General features: G+C 46.9%; 1 protein-coding gene and 1 long non-coding RNA gene across 3 annotated transcripts; both read left to right on the forward strand.

Moving 5' to 3' along the window:
• The first annotated feature begins 2,167 nt into the window (after nt 1-2,167).
• LOC103995572 (EIN3-binding F-box protein 1) lies at nt 2,168-4,557 on the forward strand. The gene is made up of 2 exons (XM_009416187.3): nt 2,168-2,414; nt 2,519-4,557. The coding sequence occupies exons 1-2, from the start codon at nt 2,390-2,392 to the stop codon at nt 4,384-4,386; spliced, it is 1,893 nt and encodes a 630-aa protein (XP_009414462.3). The 5' UTR covers nt 2,168-2,389; the 3' UTR covers nt 4,387-4,557.
• Nucleotides 4,558-8,219: 3,662 nt separating this feature from the next.
• LOC135628867 (uncharacterized) lies at nt 8,220-10,555 on the forward strand. 2 transcript variants are annotated; one of them, XR_010493039.1, is made up of 2 exons: nt 8,220-10,064; nt 10,190-10,555. It is a non-coding gene; the product is annotated as an uncharacterized LOC135628867 (long non-coding RNA). The 2 variants fall into 2 exon arrangements; XR_010493038.1 differs by having other exon boundaries at nt 10,221-10,555.
• The last annotated feature ends 5,505 nt before the right edge of the window (nt 10,556-16,060 follow it).

Consider the following 16,060-nt stretch of genomic DNA (forward strand, 5'->3'; position numbering starts at 1 on the left):
TTCAACCTTCGAAGTATCGTCTTTGCCCCCGTATCTTTTAGAGGGGTACTTATAACGGGTCGGATCCTATTAGGATCCGAATGATTTAAATGCTTGGTCTCGAACGATGCACTTTATCGGATTCATGACGTGTCGTCCCGCACGTGCCTAGGGGATGACAGCGGTCCAGGAGGACTTTGCGTCACGTGTGAGAAAGGGGTGAAGCATACCATCTCTTCTGTCTCTCTCTCTCTCTCTATCTCTCTCTAAATATATATATATATATAATATTTTGTATATATATATATTTCTATCACAGCCGACGCCTTCAAATGAGGTCGTGCCAAATCGAAGAGAGGATGCAGACGGTAGACGGGAATCACACCATATCACATCACATCACGTCGCGGGTCTCATCACACTCATTACTAGAAACCACCAAAGCAATCGAAGTGTCTCCATGTGCAGCGACGCATACGGCTCCCCAAAGTTCCTGTTTTGTAGAGGCATCGGTAGGTACGTGTACGTACCAGATCTCCGTAGCCTTCCCGTATCATGCTGTGTTGGAAGCTTACAACAGTCTCTTCTAACTCGTCTCAGCCGTCCATTTAATTTAAATAAAATATATTAATATAGTTTTTTTTAATAATTAAGATTTGACATGTGAAGTCAATTAATGTAAAGGAAATATTATATTATTAAATTATCAAATACCGTATAATTGATGATGGTTATGAGACTAACATTATATAAAACAATCTTTTTACGAATGTTTTCATATTGTTTTATAAACAAATTTCACCCATAATTAGCAAAATAATGACAATTATTTGTAGAACACATCTTCTTTGTAATCTTTTACAAGAGTAAAATAAGAGATATGAAATATATATATATATATATATATATATATTCCTCTCACTAGTAACAATTAAAAATCATATTAATCGTGACAAATTATTAATAATTCTAGTTTTGAAAAAAACTTAAATATCTAAAATGTTTTAATTATCAATCCAATATGTTGGCATTCCTATCAGAGAAAAAGATAAGTATTCTTTAGTTAGGTAAAGAAAAAACGAAGTGTTCTCGGTCTTCAGCTTTACTGTGACGTGAGGCGGCTCCAAGCTTGTGTGCTTAGCTTCGGTTTCCAGCTTCTCATCAACCCGTAGCTGCTACAACTTTGTTTGTGTGGTTAGAACACAGATGCAAGATTGTTTGACCTCATGCCCTGAGGAATGCACTGCACATGTCCAAGTTATCTTCCAAGCTTTCCCATGTCCTTTTTAGAACATGTCTATCACTGAATTCATATATGGCTGCTCCAGTTTCTTCCTCGACCGGATCAAGATCCGGCTAACCAAAGGGGGTAGGTGTCTTCCACCATGGATCTCCTTTCCCTCCTCTGGTTCTTCCCCTTATGCACCTTTGAAAGACAGTTGGATTGAGCTGGCGAACTCACTACTTTCTATGGGCTGTTAAACCTTTAAGACTTGCCATTGGTTGCTGTTGTTCATTGAATCCGGTTGGTGTTACTGTCATGCATGGACGTCGACGATAAGAAAAGGTCTTCGTCTGCGTAATCTAACCTCGATTTTTAGTGTCGACTTGGAAGTGCCCATGTCATTGTTCATCCTACTTTTGCTTGCACCAAAACCCCTACCCATGGCAGGAATGCTTCCTGTTCTTTCTCTTAGCCTTTGTTTGCCAGAAGAAGGCAAGCATACAACCCCCTTCTGCTTGGTGACAGCAAAGTAGCATGAACACTAACATGAACTCTTACTAGTTCACGTTCAAAATCCAGGATAGATTTTGCACACGCAGACGTGCACTTCAGTAGGATTCAATGAACGGGAATCACAAATGACAAGATTTAAAAGTGTAAGTCTTGCCAACTCTAGCCAACGATGTCTCTCAAAGTGCATGCATGAATAAGATAAAGGGCATTACCGGAGAAGGGAAGGGAGATCCCGTGGATCTTAATCGAGATAGGAATCAGCTGAGCTAATTTTTGTGGTCATTTGGCGCGGTGGTGAGGTCTGTTCTCGACCAAAAGGCCATTCTGGAGGAAGAATACAGCCAATTTGGGTGAGACACGTTTCAGAATGGGAAGGAGATGGTTGATGGAGGGCTGTCGCGTGGGTTCGGCGTCTACGACTAGTAGGGCACACAGATTCGTTGAACCATAATAGAAGAATGACAGATTTGGACTGATTTGTGGCACTTCCGGTCAGGTGAATGGAATGTGGTATGCGTCGGCCATTGGCTTTCCTAACGCCCATTGCCTCAATGTTCCGTCCCCTGTTCCTTCTACGGTTCTCTAGCCCGATCCTCCTCCAGAGACGTGCGCCTGCCCGAGCACCTCGTCCTCTCCTCTTCCTCCCTCTATCCTAAGAGTTGCTTCTGAGCCATGTGCATCCTACTTGAATCTCAAGGTAAGGTTTTCCTCGTCCTGTCGAACTCTGTATGGTGGTCAACGATGAGGTCGTCGCTTGTTTTGGCTGAACAGCAAGAGACCTACGTATTTCTTGTCTTACAGTTGAAGGGAGTTGCGGTGACATGGGTGATTCGCATCGACGACCGGGACAGCGAAGGAAGATAGGGTCGCCTGCGAAGGAGAGCAGAGATGATCGAGCCCTGTGCCAGGATCTTATCGACGATCTGCCGGACGAATGCCTCTTGCTTATCTTTAGTTTGCTTCCGGCTCCGAGAGATCGCTGTCGCTGCGCTGCGGTGTCGAGGAAATGGTTGGCGCTGCAGGCCTCGATGCGAAGGTCTGAGTTCGGAGCCAACGCCGTGCTTCTACCGGAAGCGAGGCAAGAGATGTCCAGATGCATCAAGGGGAGTGAGGCAAATGACTGGAGGCTGGCAGCCATGGCCATTGGGATCGACGCATGTGAGGTTTTGACCCATCTATCCGTGATGGAGACGCTTCCATCTTGTCCTCTTCGTCCTCTGCAACATGCGGGGAATCATCGTCACATCTCGGACGTCGGCCTCTTCGTCATCGCACAGGCTTGCACTAACCTACGATCTCTCGCTTTACACAACTGCATCAAAGTAAGCGACCGAGGCCTCGCGGCGATCGCACAGAACTGCAGCGCGCTGAAGAACCTGGAGCTGACCAATGCATTCTCGGTGACCGACCGTGGCCTGATGCTTATCGCGTCCGGATGCCCGAACCTAGCATCGTTGAGGCTCACCGCATGTCCGAGCGTCACCGACCGCTCGCTGGTGGCTTTCTCCAGGCATTCCACTCTGCTCAACTCGTTCGCCGTCGCCCAGTGTCCTCGCATCACCGACCACGGGATCCTCTCCATCGTCGTCCTGCAAACCAAGCTAGAGACCCTCAAGATCTCGTCGATGAAGTTAGGCGACAAGGTTCTCCAAGCAATCGCATGCCACCGCAAGGAAATCAAGCTGTTGTCTCTGGAGAAAGTGTGGGGTTCATCGGTGATAGGCTACAGTTGGATCGCAGAGGCGAGCGGTCTCAGGGCCCTCTCGCTCGACGCTTGCGCGGGGTTGACGGACGGATGCTTCGTGAGGGCATCACCATCCATCAGCTTCGCCGGCCTCACGAAGGTTTCGTTGAAGAGCTGCCCGTCGCTCACAGATTTAAGTCTGCTGGCGCTCACGAAACTAGCGGTCAAACTGGAGACTCTGCACCTGGAAAACTTCAGGGGAGTTTTCAGCTACAGAGGCCTGATGTTTGCTCTGGAGAACTGCAGCCATACCTTGAAGGAGCTAAATCTAGTCAATTGCGGCTTCTATGGCCATGGAACAGAGCAGCAAGAGGGCGAGCCCTGTTTTCTTCTTCCTCAACGATGCCCGGCGCTGCAGACCGTGAAGCTGGAAGAGTGCGAGGGGCTCGGAGACGGCTTCGTCGTCTGGGTCGGGCAGGCTTGCAAGAGCGTCACAGACGTCAGCTTCGTGCGCATGGGCTCGATCACCGACCGAGGCATAACCTCCTTCCTGAAGCAGCTCAAGGGGTGGAACGAGATCACGAGGGTGGACCTGAGCGGGTGCACCCGGCTGGGCGACCGGAGCGTATGGGCGGTGACGAGGGAGTGCAAGGGGAGGCTGAGGTCGCTGGCGCTGAAGGGGTGCGGGCGCGTGACGGACCGCGGGGCGTCGGTGATCACGAGGCGGTGCGGCAGGCTGGTGGAGCTGGACCTGGGCGGTTGCAACATCGGCGACGAGGCCGTGGAGAAGCTGGTGGAGGCGGACCCCTCCGACATCGAGTCACTCTCGCTCGCCGGCTGCGCCGAAATCACGGACCGGACGCTCCAAGCACTGGACGAGTACGGCGGTCTGTGCCTGAACCGGCTGAACCTAACCGGTTGCCCGAGACTTAGCCGGTCCAGGATCAATCTCATCAAGCCGTACATCGACGAAGTCGAGTACTGAGGGGGGAGCCCAACATTTTCCGCATGGACCGGCCGCGTTTTTCCGGTTCAGGTTTAGTGACCGGGAGTTGGTTTTCTGGGGTCATTTTGGGCAAAATAACTGACGAATGTGTGACGGCACTATCGACTCGGGGAGTTCACCAATTGTATGCTTATGCAAATAAATGATTAGATAGAGGAAGGTTTAATTGAGATAAATGCCTATTTTCTCACATCAAAACGGATAGGCATCAATAACAGAGTTCAAACACGTTGACACGTTACAGATCGCTGTGGGCCAAAAAGTCAACCTGACACGTCGGTCAAAAAGATGGTCCCACGATCATGCTGACTTAGGTGTCGGCACGAGCTCCACTAATCCCTGCATTTCTATATATTTAAATATTTAAGGATATTTGTCAAACATACCTCCGACGTATTCTTTGAAGGGTCATACGTCGAATTACTGTGTCTCCTCGACACATGAGCTGTGATGAGCTCAAAAGTCCGGTCTAGGTCGGATCTAAATTCTTGATGTGTTAGACAATCAAATCCGATTCAATAAGACCATAATTCTTAGTGTTATATAGTCATTAATGATTAAATTTAAAAAATTAAACCAAAATTAGAGCTATTCTAACTAATCACATCATTTGCTGATCGTATAATAAATTAACTTCGATTCTATCAAAATTCATTCAACTTGATAGAATTAGAGCTATTCTAACCCAATTAGCGATGGGACTGTGGAGGACACCTTAATCTCTCAACTTAATTCTAAATTATGTGTATAGAAATTTAAAAAGTTCATGAATATGAAAGAAGATCAATAGTAGGGTGTTCAACTTGAGCTTTCCGATGCTCACGAAAGTAGAAAGTAGAGTTATAAATGAATAATAACTAATATCGATAATAATAAATTAGTGGGTCTATATAGTAACTAATATCGATATTAATATTTCAAGTATTAGTGAAATATTCTCCCTCCAATTCATTATTATTGTTGGGTGTATCATGTCATCTAGATTTTGTGCTCCATACCGAGTTGATAATATGCGATGAGCTATAATTGGGAGGTGAGTTCTCTCCTCACCATGGATGTTTGAACTCGTTCTCAAGTTAAATTAGGTTTGATCCGTATCAATATATGTTAGTGTAAACAATTTTAAGCCGTGGTCTTGGGGTCGACGCGGCTGGGTTCGAGTCCAAATGATTTGGGATCTTCCTGGAATGACCTTTGAGACTGCTGAGGTGACTGACTGCGGTGGTCCGATCGCGACGGGTCAGCTGTTTCCTCTGGCAGGGGACTCCTCGCCTGGGCACGCGATGGGAGGCGCCCCGTCTTCGCCCCTGCACACAGGTCGGGTCGGGAGGCTCGACCCGACCCCTCCGAGGATCAAATTAGTGAAGAGCAGTATGGGGTTTTTTGTTCCTCCTCTTTTTCAGGGCCCGAGAGTTTTTATAGTGAGAATTACCGTTACCTATTGTGCTTTCCCGTAGGGAGCAGGATCGTACTCCTGGTGGCGCCTGACATCGCCGTTGGCGTGGCGTGAGGGATCGAGCCGGAGGGGAGTGTTAATATGCCTTGGTAGATGAGGGTAATAATTATGATAAGACTCGCATGACATTAGTTGGCCCAGATGACGCCCCACGGATTGACAGTGCCTGGTCAACACGAACCGGAATGCCTACCCCAGCAAGGATGAAGACAGCCCAGATGATCGCGGCTGGGGCGCCTCCCATCGCGTACCCAAGCGAGGAGTCCCCTCCCAGAGGAAACGACTGACCCGTCGCGATCGGACCACCGCGGTCGGTCACCTAAGCAGTCTCAAAGGTCGTTCCAGGAAGATCCCCAGCCGCGTCGACCCCGAACCCAGCTGCATCGGCCCTGAGGCCACAGCTTAAGGTATCTATTAATACCTCATATCAGTTCTAACTCGAGCCAAGTCAAAGCCAAATTGTCACCGAACACAAGCAATGTGAAACGATGAACATAAGATAGTACCTAAAAAGTTCATCCTCTCCGTTCAAGGACACCTGCTGCAGCATTCCATAACTTGAACTGATTGTCTTTGGGCTCGAATAACTCGTAGAAATTCAAATCCATATTTAATAGGCTGCGTGAAATATTATCATTTAATTAAATTTATCTAAATCTTACGTCATCCTTATAAAATTGGTTACTTTTGATAAATAAAATATTTAATAGGCTCAAGGAATTCTTTACTTTAGACGATAAGTATATTATAAGATTTTACTATTTTAGAACTCCAAAATATGTCTCTTTATTATTTCTCTCTCTCTCACACGAGTCAAGGGCTTAAGGTAATGATTTTATTATTTTAGAACTCTTAAGCTTCAAAAAAATATCTTTGAGAGTAAAGACTATCATTGAGCTTCAAAAGGCATATTTAAGAGTAAAGAAGACTTGATGGACTTATGAGCTCTTTGTTCCCCTACTACTCAACCAATGTAAGACTAAATATCCTTTTCAATACTCCATCCCATAGGAGAGTCAATAACTCAGGACTCTTCTTTTAATACGAATAGGATAAGTCAATATTTGGTCATCATTGATGCGACCCCATAGACTCATGAAAAATTATCCACTTTGGGTGGTGGGCAAACTTGCACAGTTTTACCCTTTCGGAGCTCGTGAGCTCCAAAATACGCCTCCGAGAGTGAGGGTAAGGATGCCCCGATAAACTTATGAGCCCTTGGTTTTCCTACTCCTCAACTAATGTAGGACTAAATGTCCTTATCAGTGCTCCCTCCCGTAAGGGAGCTAAGGGCTCAAGGACTTCCTTCCAGAAGTCAACATTTGGTCAGTCATTAGTGTGACCTCGTAAGGGGTCATGAAGAATTATTCACTTTAGGCAGTAGGCATACTCACATAGTTTTACCCTTTTAAAGCTCGTGAGCTCGATGTCTCCGAGAGTAAGGGTGATTCGGTGAACTCATAAGTCATCGGTTCCCTTACTCCTCAACTAATATAGAACTAAATATCTTTATCAGTGCTCTCTACCATAGGGGAGCTTAGGGCTCAGGGTTGTCCTTCTAGCGCCAGTCTGATAAATCAATATTTGGTCATCATTGATGCAACCCCGTAAGCTCATGAGAAATTGTCTACTTTAGGTGGTGGGCACACTCTCATGGTTTTGTTCTTTCATGAGCTTTAAAAAACGTCTTTGAGGGTAAGGGTGACCCGACAAACTTATGAACTCTTAGTTCCCTTACTTTTCAACCAACGTGGGAACTAAATGTTCTTATCAGTGCTCCCTCTTATAATGGAGCCAAGGGCTTAGGATTCTTCGCCTAACATTAATTTGATAAGTTAATATTTAGTCGGTCATTGGTGCAACATCGACAAGAAATTAATCGCTTTGGACGATGAGTGTACCCACATGATTTTATCCTTTAGGAGATCATGAACTCCAGAAAGCGCCTCTAAGGATAAGAGTAACCCGATGAACTTATGAACCGTTGGTTCTCCTACTCTTAATTAACATAAATTAAATATCCTTATCACATATTGAAAGTAAAAAAAAAAATCCAAATAATTCGTGAGAAAACTTCATTCACTTATAAAGACAATCATAAGTCCATTGCTAAAGACCATCATTTGAATCGTTAATCAATGATCAATCCGGTTCGAATCATCGATTCAATTTCGGTTCCGACTCATTCGATCAAGATGGTCGGAACTTGACGAGAGGCGTAACAACGCAGTGGCCGATAGGGTTTGCTCCACATGCGGTGCAGTCAGTGCAGTGCAGTCATAAAGAAACATAAAACCTGAGCTGCACTGCGTGTACCAAATATAAAGAATCCACAGCACAAAAGTGGTGGCCAGTAAGTCTTCTTCTGTCGTACGCCTCGGTCTGCGCAACTCAACCACTCCATCCAAATCTGATGTTTTACATCTCCCATCTCCCTCCGAAACCCCCGTCCTTGTCGTCCATACGCAATTAGTCCATGTATACAGCGAGGGTTTGTGAACACGGTGGCAGCAGTTTCGAGGCCACGGTCATGGCAGTGGGAATTCATTACAGGAGGATGGCTCACCGGCGTCACGTGCAGAGGGTCGGAGAGAGAGAGGGGAGGAATGGGTGCATGGTTTCGTGGTCATTTCTGAGGACTGCCCAGCTGTAGGGCCGCGGTCTGCCGCTCGGTCTCGTCTTTTACTCCATCTCTTTCCACACATACGCCTCCTCTCTTTATTTCTGTTGCTGTTCCTTTGTTCATGGCAGACCCACACCCCACTACTCTCTCTCATCTCTTATTCCGGGAGAGGGTAATCATTTCCTTCATCATCACCTCCTATTGCTGCCTCCGCTTGACTGCCCTCCCTTCCCCCATGAAAGGAGGCGGAAGTGTTGGGGGAGAGAGGAGGAGGAGGAGGAGGAGGAGGCGGCGGCAAAGGCTGGATGACCCGGGAAAGGGAAGGACATGCAGCTCAAGGAGAAGGAAAAAAGGAAGCTTTATCCTTGAGGGGAATGTTGTCTGGCTCGAGGTCCTTCGTTTCTCTTACAGATTATGCAGATCTATGTGAAGAGATCTCGGACCAGGCTTCATTCCCCCCAACGATCGCTTCCGTCTCTCCACCTCTCGATCCCCGGCACCGATCGTTCGATCGACTTGGTTGCGTCTCTATCTTCGGCTCCCCTCTTCTCTTACTGTGGCTGACACCTTTTCTTTCTTCTCGTTGAGCAGATAGATTGGCGTAATGATGGGGGTTTACGACTGTCTTTCTTTCTTTCGCGACCTTCTTGTCCAGATTTCATCCTGACATGAGGCCAAAAAGCTTTCATCATGACCTCCTCCGAGGGGTTTCTCGTGTTTGCCTTCCTCCTTGCTCCCTGCGAATCTGCATGCTGAGTTACCTGCAAGATTTCCAGGTCAACTGAGTTCAGATCTCTTTTTCTCCCTTTTGCTTGGGGGCACGTTTCAGCTCATCTCTTCTCTTCTTTTCTCGTGCTTGTCTGCCGGAACTGTTTAGGGTTCCTAAGATTATCTCTATCTGTGGTTACATGTTACTCTGCCACTGCCATGATAGCTACAATATGGCTTATCTCTTATCTACATCATGCTTTCCTCTTAGCACACTAGAAGAATCTTTGGACATGGAAGCATATGGTGCCCCTTCCATTTTGATACACAGGTGATTAGGGCACAGTTGCTGGAAATGTGATTAGTTGATGGCATTTGCCGTCTTGAAACCCCCCCTTTATCCTTATATGGCAGTACATGTTTCTGCCTATATATTGCCTTGTTGAAACCTGAATCCACGACATGTATGTGTCGTCGTCGTCGTCGTCGTCGTCTTTGACATACGCATGTTGACTTCACGTCATATTTATTCCCATAAATCTACAAGTGCAAACCTGCTCGATATCTTCTTTGATGGAAACAAGATGCACGATCACATGAACAGCAGTTGTCATTGCCATTCCCATTGCCTAGTTTGCTTGTGCAGCTGAAGGAGGAAAGGCATAGGCGCAGCATGAATCTGGAAACACGTGTGTGGGAAAGGTGGCCATCCGAATGAGGTACGGAGGGATGGGAGAGGCAGAGAGGGGGCTCAGACCACAGCTTAGGGTTTCGTTCGAACACAGGAGGCAGAGATGGCAGCTTTCGATTCGGAGACTCCCACACGGAACCAGAAAACCTCAGCCTTTCACTCCCAATACTTTCCTTGCGGTAACCTTCACTTCCATTCTTCATCCGAGCTTGCATCCTCTTCTTGTTCCTTTCATCTAGGTTATGAATGTTAAACAGACTCATACATTTCTCTCTCTCTCTCTCTCTCTCTCTCTCTCTTATAGATAGAGATGGATTTTGACTGTTTTGTTGAAGGTCAACTTAAGCTTTTGTGGGAATCGATGATGTTTGACTTTGATTTTGGGGTTCCATGAAGAGAAGAGCATTGGAAATGATGGACTCTCCTACCTTTCTTTCTCATCTTCCTTGGCGTGGATCAGATCATCCGCCACCTCCTCAGGTTCATGATATTGAAGTAGCGTTGCGAGGATTCCTCACCGCTGAAGTAATTAATGCATGTTATATGGGTTCCTAAGAGTACTATTTCTTCTCTTATTCTTGTATGTTTGAGTTGAAATATCATTTTATTGCTCTCCTGTTGTACTACGATGTAGACTATACCTTAGCCAAATCTTTTTTGCATTGATGGATAGCTTTATTGCAACATTTTTCATGCAGAAAATGTGATTTCAATCTCTGCATTTCCACATGATCTAGTTAGTGATGGTAGATCGAGTTCAAATATGGTGATGAATCGCACTGCACTCTGTCATTACCTTCTTACAGATTTAAATGGATTCTAAATAATTGAAACTTACTATTTTATTGTTATTGTCGGTCAAGTTGTTGATATGTGGTGATTGATGGAATTGGTATGTGATTTAAGTTCTTTAGGGGATTAGCATCACTTAATTAAGATTATGATAATTTAATATAATTTTTTTAATATAGAAATAATTCTTATAATACGATGGAGCTATAAAATATTTGGAAAAGGATTAAAAAATATATGATAAAAGTATGATTGTTTTTGCATGATCTTATTATTGATACAATAAGCAATTTCCATGGAAGTTCCACAAATGGATCCTAATTAGTTATATCTTACTATATAAAACTCTTTGAGATCTTCATTCTTTCACTCAATTAATGAGACACTAAATGTTAGTTTGGGAACATAAATGTATATGGAGGGTTTAATATTTTTTTAAATATTATATAATCTTAATGTTGCATTGGAAATGCTCAAAATGATGAAACCTTATAGTAAGTAGCATTAGCATTTGTGGGATTCTAATGTAATTTTTAAATTTTAAAAGTATCTTATGATTTTATTTAAAAATTTAAATATATCAATTTATGTATTTATTTATTTATATGGAAATACATTTTATTTATTGTATATTTGGGCCATACGAAAATTTACAAGATTACATACATACATACATATATTTATTTACTTACTTATTAATTTAAATAAAATATATTTATTTATTTATTTTGAATAAATATTAAAAATATTATAAGAATAACTTTGTTATAAAATATTTAATAAAATTTTAAATTATAATCTATTATTTATCAAGCATTTCATAACTTTACATTCACTCGAATATCTGTTTTCAATTATATATTAAAAATATAAATACGTGAGTTATTAAAGATAAGATTGTATTTATTATATATGGTGTTCCTCCTCCCTCCTCCTATATATGGATGTAACAATGTTGTATGCCCTCTTAGATCTCAAGTGGCATCTCTAAGTGGGACTAAATATGCTGAGTTATCCGCAAACAAGACTACAAGAGTGAGCTATCCGGTCGACAAGTCACCTATTTAAAGTTGAGGCAACACGTCGATCAACCTCTTATACCAAATCTTGTTATGATGGCGGCTTTCCGGCTTCCTGCCACGAGAGATCCTCGCTACAGCCCCATCGAATGCGTCTTAGTCACCTCAAGTCACACGCAATCATCGATAGAGCTACGTGTGGTTTCTAAACGTTGTGGTGCTATAGTATAGTATAATATTGAGAAATATAAAAAGAAAAGAGAAACTAAAGCTATTTAATATATATTGATATATGCAGGAATGTTCGAGGTGTCTCTGAGATAGAAATAATAATTTCTCGAGGTGTCATCTGCATGAAGACTGAGGTCGGGAGGAGTTTTTCGATCTGATCTCTTCGATATTTAGGTTAGTAATCCGAGGTCCTCGAGTTCGAGTAGTTCAGAAAAAATTATTTGCATTGGGTTTAAGAGAGTTTGTTTATAATTTAGAAGAAGAGAAGAAAGTTTTTGATTAGTTTCTTTGATACGTAGACGGATATTAGTAACTATGTATCAATTGATAGTAGATTTCTTATTACTCATAATAATATTTTTGTTGGGAAAAAAATCCTCTAGATAATTTAAAAAATTAATTATAAAATATAAATAAAAATATTCGATATAAGACTTATGTGGTTGGACTCTCCGGCCTAAGTAAGATCAAGTTATTCAGATAATTAGATAATAAATAAAAAAATATAATCTCGAAATCGCATAGGCCTATGAGCATCATAGTTTTTTTTTTTCTGTCTCCCCTCTCATCAAGACATTAAGATTTTGACCACATAAATCCTAATCGATAAAAGATTATTTACATATTCATAATCCTTGGAACAATTTAGTGATGAAAACATTATTCTACCGAATTTATTCCAAGAGATCTGAGCCTCGCAAAGCATATGCTTCATCCTCGAAGAAGAGATTGCCATGCGTGTAGCTAATTCATTTGGCCACATGCATCGATCGTTCATAAACTCTTTAGTCATTGATATGACAAAAAATGGCAGACCCCACTCCCGGCAACATCCCCCGCATGTGGGCAGGCGCGGCGCCCCAGGGGGAGCAATGAGGGTGACGGTCTACGTCCGGACGTCAGCCTCACTGAGCACACAGCCCCCTCGGTGGACCCAGCACAGTCGGACGAGACAGAAGCAGGTAACGGTTGAAGCTCGCCCATGCCCTGCGATCCCCCGGTCCCCCACGCAACCTCCTCGACGATGTCGGACGCCATCAGAGGTACGGCCCTGACCGACGGGATGGCGCGCCCGATAATGCCGAGCCCCCCCTATAAACCCCCCTAGCCAGGGGGAGAAAGGGGACTCTTCCTCCACTAAAAAAAACTGCCCCCCACTTCATTCTCTAACGGGATCGTCGGAGGGGTCGGGTCGAGCACCCCGACCCGACCTTTGTGCAGGTACCAAGCCGAGGCTCCCCGTCCGGACGCATAGGCGAGAAGTCCTCGCCCGGGAGAAGTCGCGGCATCTCCCCGAGACCGAGGCCGCCCCCGATCGCCTTAGTAGAGACGAGCAACGCCCCGGGAGATCCCCGCCATTCGGACCCCCGAACGAGCCGAGACGACCCCCCGGGTCACGGCTAAGAAAAAGGTGTTTACACTAACATAATGGCGCTAGAAGGAGGGCCCGTCCGAATGTCAAGCAATCAACAGGCTCACTCCGACGAACCCCCAGCCGTCAGGTCGCACCCGACCGACGCGATAGAGGAACATCCCCAACAGGAGGGGGTTCGGGACGACCGCCCCGCTGCAATTTCGGAGCGCTATTGGCGATTGTTCAACGACCCGGGTCTATCGCCACCCATCGCCAATCTCGGCGGCCCGGCACCCGTGCCACCCGAAGCCTTCTACGACCTCACACACCAGGTCCAGGCTCTTACGGGGGTAATGCAGACCATCATCCCACTGGTCTCCCATTCGACGTCTTCACACTCAACCCTACCTCCGCCACGGCAACGGTCCACCGCTCAGACCCCCGCACCGCTTCCCGAGTCCCCCGCTTCACCGCCGGGCCAGTCGACCCGACCCGGGAGTCAAGGAGCGGAGGATCTAGAGGCGCACCCGACGCCCGTGGCCCCGCTTTCAGACTCGGCGGAGGGCTTGTGGGCCCAGCTGCGCCTCGTAGGCCACCGACTGGACGAGGTGCAGCGTGAGGTTCGCCGAACCAGGGGAGACCCGAGGGCCGAGCAACATCAGGGGTCCCCTTTCACCCCCGAGATTCAAGAGCAAGTGATCCCGCTGCATTTTCGGCTCCCTTCATTGGATGCCTACGACGGAGCCACCGACCCGGCGGATCACGTAGCTGCTTTTCGCGCCCAGATGGCGCTATACGGGACGTCTGACGCCCTGATGTGCAGGGCATTCCCAACAACCCTGCGAGGCCCAGCCCGAGCGTGGTACAACAATCTGAAGACAGCGACCATCGCCTCTTTCGACCAGTTGGCCAAAGACTTCGAGCTTAACTTTCTGGCTCACGCCAAGCCGAAGCCGTCGGTGGCAATGCTCCTCGGGCTCAACCAGAGGGAGGACGAGCCCCTTTCTCACTTTGTGAACCGCTTCACCACACAAGTTCGCGGGCTGCCTGATGCTCACCCTTCTTTGATGATGTAGGCATTTATGATGGGCCTGCGGCCTACCCGATTCTTTTGGTCCTTGGTGGAGCGACCCCCCACCTCGGTACCCGAGATGTTCCAGCGTGCGAATCAGTTCATCGCTGTTGAAGCATTGATGGTCGGGAGGCGCGACGAGCGCAAAAGGGTCAAGCCAGAGCAGTCCCGGCAACAACAGCCCACTACCTCCCGGCGTAGGGCCGGCGGCCTCAATGATGCAGTACCCAGGTCCCCCCCCCCCGGGCCTGAACTCCTCTCAGACCAAAATATTTCTCCACATTAAGGAGAAAGGCCTTCTCAAAGACCCCCACCCGATGAGGAGCCTGCGCGAACTCGCGGACCGCTCTAAATACTACCGTTTCCACCGACAGCCCGGTCACGACACCGAGGAGTGTCGAGAATTAAAAAGGCAAATTGAGGAGCTCATCTGCCGAGGGCACCTCGGCCCATACCTCCGACCAGATAAGGAGCTTTCACCACACCCGGAGGGTCCCATCGAGCGGCACATAGATGTCATAACCGGCAGGCCCGCGTCCGGAGGGAACTCCATGGCGGGCGGAAAAGCACACGCCAGGGCCTCCCGAGCCGAAGCTTCCAAACATGAAAAAAGACCCGAAGTCACCTTCCCGACCGGGGGACCTGGGCTAGCCGAACATGATGACGCGTTGGTGATATCAGCCAGAATCGCCAACGCGCAAATAAGAAGGATCATGGTCGACACCGGAAGCTCGGCCGATATACTTTATTGGGACGCCTTCCAAAAGCTCGGCCTGGTCAACGAGAGCATGAAGCCGGTATGCTCGACGCTCACGGGGTTCACCGGTGCCTCAATCTCGTCACTAGGGGTTATCACCCTGCCTCTAACTTTGGGAGTTTTCCCAAAGACAAAAACAGTTATGACCTCCTTTCTAGTGGTCGACCTCCCCACGGCATACAACGCCATCCTCGGATGGCCAACCCTCAACAAGATCCGAGCCGTCATCTCAACTTACTACCAAACCATCAAATTCCCGACCCGCGAGGGGGTCGGGGAAGTAGCGGGGGACTCCTGGGAGTCCAGGCGCTGCTACTTGACTGCTGTGTCGCTAAACAAGAGAGCGAGGGTCCAATCCCCGCTGGAAGACCCCCGGGAGGGAAAAAAACCGACTCCCCGCCCCGAGCCGAAGGAATCAACCATCGACTTGCCGCTGATAAAAGGCAGGCCCGACCAAACAATCAAAATCGGGTCGGGACTGCCCGAACATGAGCAACGGCAGCTCGTCGGCCTCCTGCAAGCCAACACCGACATCTTCGCTTGGACGCCGTCTGACCTAGTAGGAGTCCACCCGGAAGTCGCGCTGCACCACCTAAACATCTCGTCCGACGCCCGTCCGGTGAAACAAAGGCCCAGGCGACAGGCCCTAGATCGGCAACTGGCCATCCGAGAAGAGGTAAACCGACTTCTGGCGGCCGGTTTCATAGAAGAGGCCAGGTACCGACAATGGCTCTCCAATGTAGTCCTTGTCAAAAAGCCTAATGGAAGCTGGCGGATGTGCATTGACTACACCAGTCTCAACAATGCTTGCCCAAAAGATTGCTACCCCCTGCTGAAGATCGACCAGCTAGTCGACGCCACAACCGACCACGCCCGTCTCTCGTTTATGGATGCCTTCTCCGGATACAACCAAATCAGGATGGCACCCGAAGACCAAGAACACACAGCCT

This window comes from Musa acuminata, chromosome BXJ3-1 (assembly GCF_036884655.1).
Source record: "Musa acuminata AAA Group cultivar baxijiao chromosome BXJ3-1, Cavendish_Baxijiao_AAA, whole genome shotgun sequence".
NCBI lineage: Eukaryota > Viridiplantae > Streptophyta > Magnoliopsida > Zingiberales > Musaceae > Musa > Musa acuminata.

Excerpts from the sequence above, each read along its gene's own strand:
- LOC103995572 (XM_009416187.3), top strand. The coding sequence starts at position 2,390 with ATGTGCATCCTACTTGAATCTCAAG. Across the intron at positions 2,415-2,518 it reads CATCCTACTTGAATCTCAAG|TTGAAGGGAGTTGCGGTGAC; the intron begins GTAAGGTTTTCC and ends CTTGTCTTACAG.